This window comes from Salvelinus fontinalis, chromosome 7 (genome assembly GCF_029448725.1).
Source record: "Salvelinus fontinalis isolate EN_2023a chromosome 7, ASM2944872v1, whole genome shotgun sequence".
Lineage (NCBI taxonomy): Eukaryota > Metazoa > Chordata > Actinopteri > Salmoniformes > Salmonidae > Salvelinus > Salvelinus fontinalis.
In genome coordinates this window covers 34868480-34887886 of record NC_074671.1, presented here as the reverse complement: position 1 = coordinate 34887886, position 19407 = coordinate 34868480, and the positions used below count along the sequence as shown (strand labels likewise).

Sequence of the window (19407 nt, the reverse complement as noted above, 5' to 3'; positions counted from 1 at the left end):
ACCGGCCATTCTAATGCCGATGTTTGTCTATGGAGATTGCATGGCTGGGTGCTCGCTTTTATACACCAGTCGGCAACGGGTGTGGCTGAAATAGCCGAATCCACTAATTTGAAGGGGTGTCCACATACATACCACATGGCTAAGTGCTGTATCTAGGCAATCAGCGTTGCGTCGTGCATAAGAATATACCATACCCCCTCGGGGCTTATTGCTTAATTATAATATGTCAGAATGTAAAACTCCCTTACTCGCTTATTACCACAGCTCTGTACACAAATCCCTGCGTTTTTTGTTGTTTTCTACCGTGTTTTTAATCCTGAATAGAAATGGCATCTCTTATTCATTCCCGGAGGTATAACGGCAGCCTTGTGTAGCAGGGATCGGACCAAGACGCAGCGTAGCTCGTGTTCAACATGATTTTAATAAACAAGACGAATCTGTGAACACTTACAAAATAACAAACGTGGCTTACCGATACAGCCCTATCTGGTGCAGAGAATACACAGAGACAGGAAACAACCACCCACAAAATCCCAACACATAACAAGCCACCTATATATGATTCCCAATCAGAGACAACACAAAACATCTGCCTCTGATTGAGAACCATATTAGGCCAAACATAGAAACGGACAAACTAGACACACAACATAGAATGCCCACCCAGCTCACGTCCTGACCAACACTAAAACAAACAAAACACACAAGAACTATGGTCAGAACGTGACAGTACCCCCCTCCTGAGGTGCGGACTCCGAACGCACCCCCTAAAACTCAAGGGGAGGGTCTGGGTGGGCATCTGTCCGCGGTGGCGGCTCCGGCGCAGGACGAGGCCACCACTCCACCATTGTCTTTGTCCCCCTCCTTAGCGTCCCTTGAGTGTCGACCCTCGCCCCCGACCTAGGCCTAGGAACCTTCACAAAGGTCCCCCCTAGATTGAGGAGACAGCTCAGGACAGAGAGGTAGCTCAGTACAGAGAGGTATCTCAGTACAGAGAGGTAGCTCAAGACAGAGAGGTAGCTCAGGACAGAGGGGCAACTCCGGACTGAAGGGCAACTCCGGACTGAAGGGCAGCTCCGGACAGAGAGGCAGCTCCGGACTGAAGGGCGGCTCCGGACTGGAGGGCGGCTCCGGACTGGAGGGCGGCTCCGGACTGGAGGGCGGCTCCGGACTGGAGGGCGGCTCCGGACTGGAGGGCGGCTCCGGACTGGAGGGCGGCTCCGGACTGGCTGGCGGCTCATGACCGGCTGGCGGCTCATGACCGGCTGGCGGCTCATGACCGGCTGGCGGCTCATGACCGGCTGGCGGCTCATGACCGGCTGGCGGCTCATGACCGACTGGCGGCTCATGACCGGCTGGCGGCTCCTGACTGGCTGGCGGCTCTGGCGACTCCTGACTGGCTGGCGGCTCCTGACTGGCTGGCGGCTCCTGACTGGCTGGCGGCTCCTGACTGGCTGGCGGCTCCTGACTGGCTGGCGGCTCCTGACTGGCTGGCGGCTGTAGTGGCTCCTGACTGACGGACGGCTGTAGCGGCTCCTGACTGACGGACGGCTGTAGCGGCTCCTGACTGACGGACGGCTGTAGCGGCTCCTGACTGACGGACGGCTGTAGCGGCTCCTGACTGACGGACGGCTCTAGCGGCTCCTGACTGACGGACGGCTCTAGCGGCTCGGGACAGACGGGCCGCTCTAACGGCTCTGGACAGACGGGCGGCTCTGACGGCTCGGGACAGACGGGCGGCTCAGACGGCGCTGGGCAGACGGACGGCTCAGACGGCGCTGGGCAGACGGACGGCTCAGACGGCGCTGGGCAGACGGACGGCTCAGACGGCGCTGGGCAGACGGACGGCTCAGACGGCGCTGGGCAGACGGACGGCTCAGACGGCGCTGGGCAGACGGACGGCTCAGACGGCGCTGGGCAGACGGACGGCTCAGATGGCGCTGGGCAGGCAGGCAGCTCAGACGGCGCAGGACAGGCAGCCGACTCTGACCTGCTGAGGCGCACAGTAGACCTGGTGCGTGGTCCCTGAACTGGTGGTACCGGACTGGAGACACGCACCTCAAGGCTAGTGCGGGGAGCAGGAACAGGGCACACTGGACTCTCGAGGCGCACTATAGGCTTGGTTCGTGATGCCGGAACTGGAGACACGCACCATAGGGAGAGTGCGTGGAGGAGGAACAGAGTTCTGGAGACGCACAGGAAGCCTGGTGCGTGGTGTAGGCACTGGTGGTACTGGAACGTGGCGCCGGATATACCGGACCGTGCAGGCGTACTGGCTCCCTTGAGCACCGAGCCTGCCCAACCTTACCTGGTTGAATGCTCCCCGTAGCCCGACCAGTGCGGGGAGGTGGAATAACCCGCACTGGGCTGTGTTGGCAAACCGGGGACACCATGCGTAAGGCTGGTGCCATGTATGCCGGCCCGAGGAGACGCACTGGAGACCAGACGCGTTGAGCCGGCTTCATGGCACCTGGCTCAATGCCCACTCTAGCCCGGCCGATACGTGGAGCTGGAATGTACCGCACGGGGCTAAGCACACGTACAGGAGACACCGTGCGCTCTTCCGCATAACACGGTGTCTGCCCGTACTCCCGCTTCCAGCCACGCTTCCGTGCTGCCTCCTCACACCACCGCTCCTGGGCTTTAGCTGCCTCCATCTCTTCACGAGAGCGGCGATATTCTCCAATGTGAGCCCAGTGTCCTTTTCCCTCCAAAATTTCCTCCCATGTCCAGGAGTCCTGTGTAATGGGCCGCTGCTGCTCCTGCCCGTAGCCACGCTGCTTGGTCTGAGATTGGTGGGTGGTTCTGTAACGGCAGCCTTCCTCCTCTTCGTCTGAAGAGGAGGTGTAGCAGGGATCAGACCAAGACGCAGCGTAGCTCGTGTTCAACATGATTTTAATAAACAAGACGAAACTGTGAACACTTACAAAATAACAAACGTGGCTTACCGATACAGCCCTATCTGGTGCAGAGAAAACACAGAGACAGGAAACAACCACCCACAAAATCCCAACACAAAACAAGCCACCTATATATGATTCCCAATCAGAGACAACACAAAACATCTGCTTCTGATTGAGAACCATATTAGGCCAAACATAGAAACGGACAAACTAGACACACAACATAGAATGCCCACCCAACTCACGTCCTGACCAACACTGAAACAAGCAAAACACACAAGAACTTTGGTCAGAACGTGACAGGAGGCAAGAATTTAGCACAAACAGGAAGAGCAGGGTTGTGGTATGGGTTCAACTGATTCAACAACACAGATCAAAACTCAAATGTGTCAAACTCAAGCATGTTTTCAGATTAAATGGGCACCTCACTGGCCCTAGGGGGTACAGGAATGACAGGACAAGGTTCTTGTTATCTACAAACACTAGGGCAGCTATTGACGTTAATGGGAGGGTTCCAGCGTGAGTTGCCCAGGCTGAAACGTCTCAATCTCCTCCCCACTGCAAACCGACCGAAGCACTCGCTCTCAAAGAGCTGCTTGGTTGCTGATGGAACCACCGGGCCTCTTAACTCTGACATCAAGGTTCTTTAAGCTGCATTTCCTCCTCAGGCTATTTTATCTTACAGAGCATTTAGGTCACTGTCTGCTGGATGTAGATCCCTCAATGAAGCATTCGTTGTGAAATACACATTTTTGTTTTCTTAAACTCTATTATGGTGGATGGCGGCATCGTGATGCAACAAAGTCATGAAATGTGCGTGTGTGTGTGTGTGGCATCTCTTATTCATTCCCGGAGGCTATGGCTACATGCATGTTTACAGTCGGGGTGTGTTTTAAAAATTGTATGGCAATAATCAGGGAGGAAAAAAGTTTTCTGTGAGATCACAAATGTGACTTTTTCATCCAGACCACTCTGTATCCATTTCTCAGAAGAGAAATGCCCATGAAACATGTATTACACCGTTCAAGGGAAGCCAGGGAGGCTGATTAAAGAGACTGAAAAGGGGCGACTTGTTACGTGGGTTCAAAGCGCAGAGGATGAAGATGTACTTCAACCGACAGCTCTGCTGTGGAGCTTCATGCTGTGAATGAGCCCCCCCCCCCCCCCCCCCCCCCCCCCCCCCATCTCCACTCCTCTCTCCACCATTTTCTTTGAAACTGGAATAAGAGCCAAAGAGAGTAACAATTGCAAGAGAGAGGAGAGAGGGACACAGTGTCCTGTTTTTTTTTTTTTATATAATGAGCAATACTTTGTCACGATACATCGGAATGTATTCTCTTCTCATAGCCCTACTTCATCTGACTGCTTTAGTTATTGCTTTAAAGAAGATCTCAATTCTGATCCTCCCTCCCACATATTTTATTTTCCTTGATCAAACAGATGTGAAAGAAAAGTGTTTGATACATGGTAACGAGGGGCAAAGGTAGAAGAGTGGCTGAGACGTGTCTCAAACCCTTGTCGTCAGGGGTTATGTGTGGTCCGGAGCAGGCAGCGCTACCACTTGACCAGATTCTGACGCACTGTTTCAGAGTTTGAACCCCTCTCACTTCATCTTTGTCCCGGATGTGCTCCCACCCCGCGCAACCAGCAGGGACCAAGAACCTCAAGGGCGTATGTCTGCACATGAGCACCGCTCTTTTGTCCCTTTCTTGGCCCTATTTGTGCCAACCCACTGGGCAGAGAGTCTTTTTAAAATTCTTTATCTCAATCTTCTGTCGTTTCACAGGGTACCGTCAGGAATGGGCCATACAGAGCGCTCCAGTATGTGTTGACTCACCGCTTATTTAGGTATTTATCGAATTCTCTGTTTTCCACAAATCTCCTGTGGGCCTGTGGGTCTGTTGGCTGACTCATGGGCCACTGAGCACTGAAACCTCAGGCTCGGCGGCATGCTCTTTCCTCCGGAGGGCAGGAAGCCCCGTTGCCCTCTGTCTCACTGGCTTAGTCTCCCTGTCTCTCTCCATCCGTGTCCCCCAAACGGGTTCTTCCTGAATGGGACTGTCTGCATCGGACCGATCCATCCCATTTACAATACTCTGGAGCTGAGCCAAGGCCAGTAATGAGTTGGCATCGACTATGGAACTGCTGGGCACAGAATGTGGGTGGGTGGGTGTGTGTGTACATGCATATTTCAATAGAGGGATTAATCCCTTTGCTTTGCGATGAGGACTTGAGTGTTTCAACTGGTTAATTGATCTCCAATTGAAATGAAAGCAGAGAGGTTGGGATAGACTCTAGATTGAGAGGGAGAGAGAATCCAACGGAGGACTAGAAAAGGAAGGATGGAAAGAGCCGAACAGAACAGAGAGCTTTTTGTGGTGAGACGACGAGGAGCATCTTCCTCCGATAACGGAACAGTGTGGGAAAGCAGATGTGGCCTTGCGGCCGCCCATCGGATCGAAGGAGAGGGGGAGGAAATAGAGGATGTGGTGAGGGCATCGTTCATAACTGCTGAGGCATCGAAAGGCAGAGGGAAACCGCACGTGTCCTCACACACGCACACAGCCATGTTCAGGGTCCTGTTCTCCCCTCCTTTTTTCCCTCCCATCTTTGCTTTTCATTCTGATCTCACATTTTACGGCCTCGTCTTTCATTGAAAACAGCCTCAGTCCTTTCGGTGCGTTCTCTCAGTTTTGTAGTTAACCTTCCGTCTCAAAAATTGGTAACAAAGATTTGGGTGTCATGTTGGTTTCAGTCCTGCCCTTGTGGTTAATTTGGAAAAGCATTGTATGGCTCTTATTTTTCAATATTGTCTACATCTAAACTGTCTCTCATAACGCAGTATGTCATGGTTCCAGCAAACCGTCATTAGATCAATGGATTTATTGACTCGCAGTGCCAGAGAGAAAAATCACAAACTGGAATCAAAGCAGTGAGGCAACGACACATTTTATGGCAGCGCACACCAATTGAAAAATCACTATCTCCAGTCTGTCGAAAACGTATGTCCTCTACAGAAATGCAATCATAGAAAGCGTCAGGAAATGGTTATAGAATGTTCAGACCTTGATCGGATCCCTCTGAGGACGTGGAGATGTGGCCCTTTATCCTCAAATGGCTTGTTTTTTTCCGGACATCCCCGTGAGTCTCCAAAGCCCATTGAAAAGTGCAGCTATTGATATGTGGTGTAAATACCAGATGACAGACTTTACTGAATACCAAAACTCTGCTTTCGGGTTTTTTTACCGCAATGTCGGTGTCCTTGTGTTGCATTACCCACAATTGTTTAACTTCTGGGGTTGGATATCGTTCGTCAAACAGCAAGGGACCTTTGTTTGATAGTCAATGAAGAGCTTTTGTATACATGGCATAGATTTTGACCAAGAGGGGGATTGTACAGGATACTCATCAGTTTGTTAAGTGGAGCAGCACAGGAGAACCCAAGAGCAGACTGAATGAACCAAGATATTTATTGTAACACAGGGAGAGATGAAGTGCAGATCCAGGGAAGCTTGGATGAGTTGTAGGAAACCAGATGTGGAGGCTGAGGTTGGATTGAGCTGTGTTGGGACAGGGTAAACAGGTCTAGAGGGGAATCCAAGGGAGTGATGAGTTGAATCCAGAACAGGGTAGCAGGGTGGTGAGATGTGGAACAGGAGACAGGAACCAGAGTCAGAGCGGCAAAACTGCAGTGTGGAGGAGATAGTGTCAGGCAAAGAAATAGGCATAGCGGGATACAGGATACTACACAACAAATAGCTAGAAGCATGACTGACTGAACAGCAATTACGATCCGGCAGAGTGGAATTGGCAGGACTGAGTATTTGTAGAGGTCTTGATTATGGAACGGGTTGCAGCTGGTGAGGATCCGCTCTGGCTCCAGCACACCTGTCTCCCCCTCCCTTTCTGTTTGTGTGTGGTTGGAATGAGAGAGTGTGTACTGGAGGAGTGGCTGCAGGTTAAGGAGACACCGGATGTCCACTAGGGGGTGTGGCAGGAGCAGATGTGCAAGTGCTCCCCCCCCTCCTCCCTATGGGCGCACTACCTGGCTTGTCAGGGTGGGAGGAATGGAAATCCTGTAGGGGGGATGGGTCCAGAATGTGTCAGGGCACCCAGCAGCGCTCCTCAGGCCCGTATCCCTACCAGTCCACCAAAATACTAGCAACCGTAACCTCGACGGTGTACATCCAAAAGCCGCCGGACGGTATAGGCAGGGTGGTCATCGATGAGCCGAGGGGGTGGAAGAGCAGCTGCAGGGAGAGACAGGAGACTGGAGCCGACTGGTTTAATTAAAGACACATGGAAGGTGAGCACAGCAGAGGGGTTAATGACATGATCAATCTCAAATGGACCAATGAATCTGGGCGCTAATTTTCTGTAAGCCACTTTCAAGGGCAAGTCCTTAGACGAGAGCCATACCATTTGGACTTGAGCTGAAGCACGGCGATGGTTAGCTTGAGATTGGGTCCTGGTGGAAAAGCAGCCCGGGCCCTCCTCCGGGTGCGATGACAACGGCACATGTGGTTCTGGACTGAGGGCACCTTGACCTCTTGGGCAGGGAACATTTAACATTTAACATTTAAGTCATTTAGCAGACGCTCTTATCCAGAGCGACTTACAAATTGGAAAGTTCATACATATTCATCCTGGTCCCCCCGTGGGAAATTAACCCACAACCCTGGCGTTGCAAGCGCCATGCTCTACCAACTGAGCCACACGGGACCGGGAACAAGGGGGGTTGGTAACCCAGGGAACACTCAAAGGGTGACATACCTGATGCGGCGTTGATGAGGGTATTGTGGGCATATTCTACCCAGGGTAGCTGGGCACTCCAGGAGGAAGGGTTAGCCGAAGTCACAGCATAGGGCAGTCTCCAACTCCTGATTGGCCCGCTCGGTCTGGCCATTGGTCTGGGGGTGATATCCAGATGAAAGGCTAACCTTAATACCAAGTGCTGTGCAGAAGGCTCTCCATACCTGGGAAGTAAACTGGGGTCCCTGTCAGAAACTATGTCAATAGGGATGCCATGCAGCCGCAACACATGGGATACCAGTAGGTCCGTAGTCTCCCTGGAGGAAGGAAGCTTGGAGGGGAATGAAGTGAGCCACTTAGGAAAATCGATCAATAATAGTGAGGATGACTGAGTTACCGTTAGATGGAGGAAGGCCAGTAACGAAGTCCAGAGCTATGTGTGACCAGGGGCGACTGGGTATGGGAAGAGGGCGAAGCAGACCGGACGTAGGTTTGGTGGATGTTTTGTGTTTGGTGGATGCCCAGATTTTGGGTACTCTCTCGCTATACCTAAGCTGGATGTCGTAATGAAGTTATTTTTAGAATTCTAACACGGCGATTGCATTAAGAACTAGTGTATCTATCATTTCCTATACAACATGTATTTTTTAGTAACGTTTATCATTAGTTATTTGGTCAGAATAGTTGAGTGCCATAAAAATATCTGGACATTCTGGGAAAAAGATGCTACGTTAGCACAATGTATAACCACTGATTTCAGCTCTAAATATGCACATTTTCGAACAAAACATAAGTGTATGTATAACCTGATGTTATAGGACTGTCATCTGATGAAGCTTATCAAAGTTAATCAAAAATTATATATATTTTGCTGGTTTATTCGCTATCGCTAACGTGCCTATTGCTGTCGCTAACGTGCCTTGATGAATGAATGCGGTAGTGTGGTAGGCTATTGTAGTAAGCTAATATAATGCTATATTGTGTTTTCGCTGTAAAACACTTAAGAAATCGTAAATATTGGCTGGATTCACAAGATGTTTGTCTTTAATTTGCTGTACACCATCAATTTTTCAGAAATGTTTTATGATGAGTATTTAGGTATTTGACGTTGGTGTCTGTAATTACTCTGGCTGCTTCGGTCCTATTTGTGACGGTAGCTGTGATGGTAGCTGCAATGTAAAACTGATTTATACCTCAAATATGCACATTTTTCGAACAAAACATAGATTTATTGTATAACATGTTATAAGACTGTCATCTGATGAAGTTGTTTCTTGGTTAGTTTGGTTGGTTCTTGGTTAGTTAGGTTGGCTTTGTGCATGCTACCTGTGCTGTGAAAAATGTCTGTCCTTTTTTGTATTTGGTGGTGAGCTAACATAAATATATGTGGGGTTTTCGCTGTAAAGCATTTTAAAAATCGGACATGTTGGCTGGATTCACAAGATGTTTATCTTTCATATGCTGTATTGGACTTGTTAACCTGTCTAGGATCAGCGTGGCGCTAGCGGCACACCCCCCCCCCCCCCCACTGAAAAACCAGTGCCGCGAAATTCAAAAAAAATATTTTTTTAAAATATTTAACTTTCACACATTAAAGTCCAATACAGCTAATGAAAGACACAGATCTTGTGAATCCAGTCAACATGTCCGATTTTTAAAATGTTTTACAGGGAAAACACAATATGTAAAGATGTACATCAAATACCTAAAAATACATTAGCATAATCCACCATCTTTTATTTGTCCACCAACACCAGTAGCCATCACCAATTCGGCTAAACTAAGATATTTATAGCCCCTAACCAACAAAAAAACTCATTAGATGACAGTCTGATAACATATTTATGGTATGGGATAGGTTTTGTTAGAAAAAGTGCATATTTCAGGTAGATGGCATAGGTTACAATTGCACCCACCGTCACAAATGGAATAGAAAAACTACTTAGAGCAACGTGTTTACCTGCTTACTAATCATCAAACATTTCGTAAAAATACACAGCATACACGAATCGAAAGACACAGATCCTGTGAATACAGACAATATTTCAGATTTTCTAAGTGTCTTACAGCGAAAACACAATAAATCGTTATATTAGCATAGCACATAGCACATAGCAGCCCAGCATTGATTCTAGCCAAAGTGAGCGATAAAAGTCAACATCGCCAAAAGATATTAATTTTTTCACTAACCTTCTCAGAATTCTTCCGATGACACTCCTGTAACATCATATTACACAATCCATATAGAGTTTGATCGCAAATGTTTATATTTAGCCACCAAAATCATGGTTAGACAATGTGAAATGTAGACAAGCTGGTCAGAAAATGTCCTTGCGCCACTTAGACAGTGATCTACTCTTATACATAAATACTCATAAACGTGACTAAAAAATATAGGGTGGACAGGGATTGATAGACAATTTAATTCTTAATACAATTGCGGAATTACATTTTTTAATTTATCCTTACTTTTCAATACAGTTTGCGCCAAGCGAAGCTACGTCAAAAAACATGGCGTCCTAAGCCACTAAAATGTTTCGACAGAAACACGATTTATCATAATAAAAATGTCCTACCTTGAGCTGTTCTTCCATCAGTATCTTGGGCAAAGGATCCTTTCTTGGGAGTAATCGTCTTTTGGTGGAAAGCTGTCCTCTTGCCATGTGGAAATGCCAACTGCGTTCGGGATGAACTGAAAAGCGTGCCCAGCTAATCACATCGTTTCAAAAATAAATGTCCCAAAATCGCACTAAACGGATATAAATTGCTATAAAACGCTTTAAATTAACTACCTTATGATGTTTTTAACTCCTATAACGAGTGAAAAGATGACCGGAGAAATATAACAGGCTAAACTAACGCTTGGAACAGGAGCGGGTCGGTGTCCAGCACGCGCGTTACGCAGCAAAGAAAGACTTGCTAGCTACAGGGTTTTTTAATTTATAGGGCCTGTGAACGCGCAATCGACCCCATTGGAATCGTCATCACGTAAAGGCATCCAGGGGAAGACGTAAGAAGTGTCCGTATAGTCATAGCAATAACAGTGCCCTTTTAACTGACTTCAGAACAGTGGCCAACATTTCTCAAATCTGACTCCATGTCAGGGAAATTGCTGTAGAATGGGCTCTGTTCCACTTAGAGACAAAATTTCAACTCCTATAGAAACTATAGACTGTTTTCTATCCAATAATAATAATAATATGCATATTGTACGATCAAGGATTTTGTGGGAAGCCGTTTCAAAAATTACCCAATTAGCATAAATAGTCTAAACAGCGCCCCCATCCCCAACAGGTTTTAATGTGTGAAAGTTAAATATTTCTAAAAAATATATTTTGAATTTCGCGCCCTGCACTTGGACGGGCTGTTGTCATATTGTGCCCGGCTTCGGGCTTGCAGCCAGAAGAAGTTAAATTAGAAATTTCTGTTTTTAATTTTCAATAAATGTCTAAAACAATGTTTTCACTTTGTCATTATGGGGCATTGTGTGTAGATCGGTCAGAAAATGTTTTATATTTAATCAATTTTGAAATCTGGCTGTAACACAACAAAATATGGAATAAGATGTGAATACTTACAGTAGGGATGCGAGTGAGAAAAGGAAGTTGGATGAGGAAATGGATGGTATCTTTAGCATCATCTACGCTGGTGTAACGACAGCCTTCCTCCTCTTCACGAGAAGAGAGAGTGTAACAGGGATCGGACCAACACGCAGCGTAGCCAGTGCTCAACATGTTTAATAAAACGATAAACAATGAACACTACAACGAATACAAAATAACAAATGTGGCAAACCGATACAGCCCTATCTGGTGCAGAGAAAACACAAAGACACGAAACAACCACCCACAAACCCCAACACAAAACAAGCCACCTATATATGATTCCCAATCAGAGAAAACACAAAACACCTGCCTCTGATTGAGAACCATATTAGGCCAAACATAGAAACAGACAAACTAGACACAACATAGAATGCCCACCCAGCTCACGTCCTGACCAACACTAAAACAAGCAAAACACACAAGAACTATGGTCAGAACGTGACAGCTGGTTTGTTGAAATATAGGAAGTGTCTTAACATATGTTTTTACTTCTCTTTCACTCTTAGTTTCACCAAATTCATTCAGTGTTGGAACAATCAGAGCAGTCTCATCTATGTGTTATCTATGTGTCTCTGTCTGTCATGATGAAAGCCTTATCACTGAAACCCCAGAATAATGAATCCAGGTCAATTCTCAACTCCATTAATTCCACATCTTTTAAATTGTACTATTCTCAGGTTTGTTTACCCCAACTTGGGTCCCATTTTTTATTAACTACATCTGGGCTTTATAGAGCATTCATAAATCGTTTATTAGGCCTATACAGTGCATTCGGGAAGTATTCAGACCCCTTCACTTTTTCCACAGTTTGTGACAATACAGCCTTATTCTAAAATTGATTAAATAAAAGTTTTTCCTCATCATTCTACACACAATACCCTATAATGACAAAGTGAAAACAGGTTTTTAGGAAATTTTGCAAATGTATAATTTGTTTTTTTTAAATACCTTATTTACGTAAGTATTCAGACCCTTTGCTATGAGACTTGACATTGATCATCCTTGAGGTGTTTCTTCAACTTGAATGGAGTCCACCTGTGGTATATTCAATTGATTGGACATGATTTGGAAAAACACACCTGTCTGTACTGTATAAGGTCCCACAGTTGACAGTGCATGTCGGCGCAAAAACCAAGCCATGAGGTAGAGGGAATTGTGTGTAGTGCTCTGAGACAGGATTGTGTCGAGGCACAGATCTGGGGAAGGGTACCAAAAAATGTCTGCAGCATTAACGGTCCCCAAGAACACTGTGGCCTGCATCATTCTAAAATGGAAGAAGTTTAGAACCACCAAGACTCTTTCTTGGGCTGGCCGCCTGGCCAATCTGAGAAATCGGGGGAGAAGGGCCTTGGTCAGGGAGGTGACCAAGATTCCGATGGTCACTCTGACAGAGCTCCATAGAGGAACTCTGGAGATGAGAGAACCTTCCAGAAGGACAACCATCTCTGCAGCACTTCACCAATCAGGCCTTTGTTGTAGAGTGGCCAGACGGAAGCCACTCCTCAGCAAAAGGCACATGACACCCCACTTGGAGTTTGCCAAAAGGCACCTAAAGGACTCTCAGACCGTGAGAAACAATATTCTCTGGTCAGATGAATCCAACATTGAACTCTTTGGCCTGAATTTTAAGCGTCATGTCTGGATGAAACCTTGCACCATCCCTATGTGAAGCATGGTGGTGGCAGCATCATGCTGTGGTGATGTTTTTCAGCGGCACGGACTTGGAGACTAGTTGGGATTGAGGGAAAGATGAACGGAACAAAGTACAGAGAGATCCTTGATGAAAACCTGCTCCAGAGCACTCAGGACCTCAGACTGGGACAAAGGTTCACCTTCAAACAGGACAACGACCCTAAGCACACATCCAAGACAACGCAGGAGTGGCTTCGGGACAAATCTCTGAATGTCCTTGAGTGGAACAGCCAGAGCCTGGACTTGAAGCCAATCAAACATCTCTGGACAGACCTGAAGATAGCTGTGCAGCGACGCTCCCCATCCAACCTGACAGAGCTTGAGAGGATCTGCAGAGAAGAATGGGAGAAACTACCCAAATACAGGTGAAACAAGCTTATAGCGTCATAACCAAGAAGACTTGAGGCTGTAATCACTGCCAAAGGTGATTCAACAAAGTACTGAGTAAAGGGTCTGAATATCTATGTAAATGTAATATTTCCGTAATATCAAGCACAGGTCTCTAGCAGAAGAGGAATACCTGGTGTGGTAGTCTTAGGTTGGCCTACTCCAAATCATCATGGTTCTGACACACACACAAACACAAGCTTTGCATGTACATCAACCCATTTAAATACCTTTCACCTTCATAAATCAGCATACCGTTAATAACCAGTTTATTTACACTTCATGTTGTGTCCTGTAATTCTTAGTTTGAAGTGAGAGAACCTTTTCGTTTTTCATAAGACATCCATAAAGACTCTATATCGGCAGGTAGACTAGTGGTTAGAGCGTTGGGCCAGTAACCGAAAGGTTGCTGGATCGAATCCCCGAGCTGACAAGGTAAACATCTGTCATTCTGCCCCTGAACAAGGCAGTTAACACACTGTTCCCTAGTAGGCTGTCATTGTAAATAAGGTTAAATAAAGGTTACATTTAAAAAATATCCCAAAACACTGTAACACTTTAAGTCAGACCCCTTTGGTCATTTATAACACATACAGTACATACATGGTTTGTATCATATGATGCTGTACTTACTATAAGGTCAGCCACCTATGGTCATTTATAACACATACATAAATGCCTTATATCATATGGCACTCTACTTACTATAAAGTCAGACACATTTGGCCATTCATAACACATTCTGTACATAAAGGCTTAATGATATAAACACAAATGTATTAACACTTATGGAATTATCACTAACAGCTAAAACAAATGAACATTAAAGACATTTTTAAACATACATACATTTCCTTGTATTTGTACATTTTTTAAACAACTCAAATACATTAACTTTCACAAAGTCCAGCAATGCAATTACATTGAACATTGCAAAGGGCTGTGCATAGTGTAGCTTGACCCTGAGCTGGCAGACAAATGGTTCTTGCCTCTCTGCCTGCTGGAGGTACTGCATGTTGGTTCCAACCTTAAAAGTAACAACAAAGAAAGGTAGCATGTCACACCATCTGGATAAGGCATTTCTGTGCTGTGCCAGGAACTCTAAATGGGGAGATGGGGAAACTCCATTTGATTCGTATGATTATATTCCTCTTTAATTTACAAATCTCATGATGTGACCATGAGACGTGGCTGTATCTAGAGGGATTTTTATATAGCTGAGCCTGCTAGCTTGCTACATTTAGGCTAGCTAGCTAGCAATTGCTGTGAAGTCACCAACTGTATTTGAAATAACAATTGAGGTAGCTACAATGTAATCTAACTCAACACTCAACTACTACAAACTACACTGAACAAAAATATAAACGCAACATGTAAAGTATTGGTCCCATGTTTCATGAGCTGAAATAAAAAAATCCAAGAAATGTGCCATATGCACAAAAAAGCTTATTTCTCTCTAATTTTGTGCACAAATTTGTTTTCATCCCTATTCGTATGCATTTCACCTTTGCCAATATAATCCCTTGTGTAACCACGACAGCCCAGGAACTTCACATCCGGCTTCTTCACCTGCAGGATCATCTGAGGTGTTTTGTGGGGAAAACTAATTGGCTGGGTCTGTCTCCCCAGTGGATGGGCCTGGCTGCCAAGTGGATGGGCCTATGCCCTCCCAGGCCCACCCATGGCTGCACCACTGCCCAGTCATGTAAAACCAAATAGATTAGGGCCTAATACATTTTTTTCAGTTGACTGATTTCCTTATATAAACTGTAACTCAGTTAAATCTTTGAACTTGTTCCATGTTGTGTTTATTTTTGTGTTCAGCATTATTTAAATAAACAAAGGGTAAGTCAATTGTTGTTCATTTTCCAGTGGCACCACATGTGTGCATTTGATTTGCGAACTCGCCATATGATCAGCGTCAAGTCAGCAACACTAAAAAAGTATGTCAGAATTTTTCAAATTATCAAAATAAAAGTCCCCCACGTAATAGTAAAAAAGTGTCAATGACCTGTATTTATTCATGATATATACACCATAAATAATAATACGAAGTGTTGCTGGCTTTATACTCCACCCATTCCATAGGCGGCCACAATGCAAATCACTGTATATGGAATAAATAATCATCACATGCAATTACTGCTCTACAGAAAACCTGCTAACGAAACAACATTGCAGGGCATGCTCACTGAATTAAAGGGCCAACTACCCCAAAAAATCGAAATTTCTTAGATTTTTACCAAACCTCAAAAGTCATCCCCTGGTGTGGTTTAAGCATTGTTGTGAAGACAGAAAATGACATTTGGTTGTTTTCTATTAAAAAAAAGTGTGAAGAAAATGGGAAAACCTGAAAAAATGGGGGAAATTTCCAAAACCGAGAGAATCTAATTTCGGGGATAAAAAAAAAAAAACATTTTAAAAGGCCGTACCAACGTTTTTTGATGTGCATGACTGCACTTTAGAGTGTGTGACATCCTGCAGTACACCATTTCGGAGAAGGTTAAGGTCAGGTCCAATATTGACAATGCACCCAAGAGGGAAAGAGGTTAGGCCATCCTATAAATGTTTTAGAGTAATATAATATATATAATTTATCAGACGCTTTTATCCAAAGTGACTTACAGTCATGTGTGAATAAATTATTATGCATGGATGGTCCCGGGAATCAAACCCACTATCCTGGCATTGCAATGCTTTACCAAGATGCATGGCATGGTTATAAATGCTTTGTGAAGGCTCAATTTAATGATTTATAAGGCCTTTATTAAGCAGTGCCAATTTTACCTTTTATAAAGCACATGTTTATGTCATATTTGACATAGTGGGTTGTCACATTTGACATGGGTGGTTATGTCACACAGTTATGCCACATTTACGAACCCTTTATAAAGCATGACATACGGTTATAGATGATGTGTAACACATGTAGTGTGTTATGAAGGCTTTATGAAGCATTTATAACCTGCACTAAAAGTCGGAAGTTGTAGATTTGTTTTTAGTGTAACCAATTTGTATCTACTCTTTTTCCACAGGGCCAGCAGTCCGATTCAGCACCTTTGAGAGCAGGGAGCCGATGCCCCCTCCCGTGATTGGTCAACACACTGTACAGGTTCTCAGAGAGACTCTGTCCTATAGTGATGATGTCATCAATCAGCTGCTGGCATCAGGGACAGTTGCCCAGAATGAAGTGCATTGAGAACTGTGCTCTCTCTCAATTCTTCTTCCCTGATAGCTACGTAAGCACCACATGAAGGAGGCGAAGAGAGCGGACGCAAAGAATCTGGAAAATAATCATTGAGAAAGAGCACTGGTGAAATTGGTATATGAGAAATGTGCACACCCTGGATGGAGCACAACTGTTAACCAATGAAAACGTTCATGTTCCACCTAGGGTTGCAAAATGCTGGTAACTTTCCCAAAATTCCTAGGTTTTCCAGAAATGTCAGGCATTTCCACCTAAGCCCTGTTTGGACTCTGCAGGATTTTTTTTGTGTTACTTCCGTGATACAAAGTTTTGTTTTTGTAAACCATGAATAACCATCAGCGAGCAAAATTAAAACACAGATGTAGCAATAATGACATAATGATGTATGTACACACCCTTTCCATAGCCAGCTAGCATTTTATTTGCATCTCTCCTGGGGCTCAATGGCATCACTTTGTGATTCACACTCTACCGTAGGTCTGACATTTCACTCAGGCCAGTGAAATCAGGAAAACACTTCAGCCTTTGGAAGGATATCGCTTAATGCTATATTGGTGGTCAGTCATCACTCATTACTGCACTTAAATCCTTTATATCACATCCAGAGTTGATCCATGTTCAGCGAGTGCACATTTGTGCTGGAGATGCATACTTTTAATGAACTTAGAAATGATTATTGTCATGAAATGTGCTTTACAAATGTAACAAATGATTATTATCAACCAGTGAGATCCAACTAGGTGATTTGTAAATGTTGACCTGACATTCATTAGAAACAAATACAATGGTTCTGAACGTTGTTGTTATTTCACAGGACTATTTGTCTTGTGACCATTTAGCTATGTTTTGCCTCTTAGCTATTGCAATTAAACATTTCTTATGGTTCAAACCACTCAAATGAAAAGATGAATCAGCACATTTTTTATTTAAAAAAATCCGTATGATATTTAAAACGGACGTATCCTTCTAACTAATGTTGCAAAAAGGAATCTGAATCTTAAAAAGGATGACAAATGTAACTATCTTGTTGGCAATGTCCTGGGTGTGATGGATATATAGTGGATGCCACAGATTACAATGTTCCATGTAATGGGGCAGTTCCACAGTAATGGAATTACTCTTTGAATCCGATTTTTCCCTTAAAAATGTTTGCCAAACAGTAACCATTGATATCAAAGTTTAACGAACCATACAATTCTATGCACAAGGACTGTTTTAAACAATTTTAACAAAAATTTTTCACAAAAACACATTTACTGGAAGAACTGTACAGATGCAAAGTTTTGTAACTGAATTACAGTAAATTCTCAGTCAGCTTTTTTTATGTGACCACATTTTCCAAAAAGCTCTGTTAAATATCTGCTCCGAATTAAGATTCCAAGAGTGGCGTGTCAGCTATGACATGACACCTTGAGTTTAAACAAATATATTTTTGTTAGTGAATTACAGTAGGTGAAGAGAATTTACACGCGGTAAATGAATTACGGTAACAGAATTACATCATGGGTCCCTGATCTGTACTATACCGAAGCATATGAGTATCATTCTCTTCATGGTGATGCATCCTGAATAGGTATACAACTGTAGAACTGTCTAATATCCTTCTTTGGCATATTTGGGTATTAATCTACACACGGGCTAAAATGGTAATGAGCTCTGACCCCAAACAAGATCACATTTGGTTGGTGCGGACCAGACCAAATCTGAAACAATCTTAGACGTCTTTGTTTCATAAGTTTGGACATCACAGCACAGTAGAGCACAGTACAGAACAGTAAAGTAGATGTATTTAGTACGGTACATTATACTGTACCCTACTTTGCTGTACCTTACTGTATTGTACTTTTCTTTAATGTACTGTACTGTGCTGTCCAAACGTGTGAAACATAGACTTCTGAGATTGTTTCCGGCCAGAGAGAGGAAGAGTGAGAGGAAGGCGTTGTCCAAACTGTTTTCACAGTCTTGCTTTGATTACCAAATGACAGAAAGAGAAAAAAACATAACAGTGAACATAACAGTGTGGTAGATGAAGGGAGAAAAGTGAAAGTGATCCAACTGTGTTTTGTGACTACTGTGATTTCCCATTGTAGACAATTCAATTGCAATAAATCCATTATGGGTTTTTCAGTAATTCCATTACCGATTTGGTTACAGAATTACGAGTTTCATCACTATATAATTCTTAAACAAACTTGATATCGGTAAATACACTATAACTATTGATATTTAAGCTTTTACTTGTTACATCTGTGAACTTTCATTATCCTTCCACCTCATGGGGGAGAAATTAGAAAATATCTTAAAGATTTGTTGGTTTTCGGTAACGGAACTAGGCACAAGGAAATGTTTCTTAAACTTACACAAGTCAATTAATTTCTCCAAAACTAAATATAAGTGTTGATATTAGTTGGTAGGGGTCTTTACTTCAACATTAATGTGTTTTAATGTATTTCTAATACCTTTTAAGACTTTTTCTGGTATATGTCGTCTGAGACCCCTTTTCCATCTGCTTGACCAGAAATCAAAGCATTTGCTTATTCCTAATTTTAGGATGGAAGATTGTTGAAAAATGTATATATGCCTTAATAAAATAAAAAAATATATATAGACTCTTATCTTTCATTTGACACCCAATTTGACATGCTCCCAATATGACATGCTCATGGGTCCTTTAGATGGATATAACCAATGGCTATAGAGTACCACAGTATCAGTCATAATACCCATGAAACCTAGCGGTCATGCAGGGAAATGGTTGCAATCGTTTTTCCACCATTCATTTTTCCCATAAGGGATTTTAGAAACACTTAAAATAATGGCTGTTTCGAATAGGCTTACCCTGGTGTGACATTTTGATAAC

General features: G+C 44.2%; 1 protein-coding gene across 2 annotated transcripts in view; it reads left to right on the top strand.

Moving 5' to 3' along the window:
- The window catches only part of sugct (succinyl-CoA:glutarate-CoA transferase), a 171918-nt gene extending 152768 nt beyond the window's left edge, over positions 1-19150 (top strand). For both annotated transcript variants that reach the window (XM_055929264.1, XM_055929265.1), the window contains one exon: positions 16375-19150. In XM_055929264.1, coding sequence (XP_055785239.1) covers positions 16375-16538 — 164 coding nt within the window. In that variant the 3' untranslated portion in view covers positions 16539-19150. The remainder of the gene's footprint in view (positions 1-16374) is intronic.
- Positions 19151-19407: the final 257 nt, after the last annotated feature.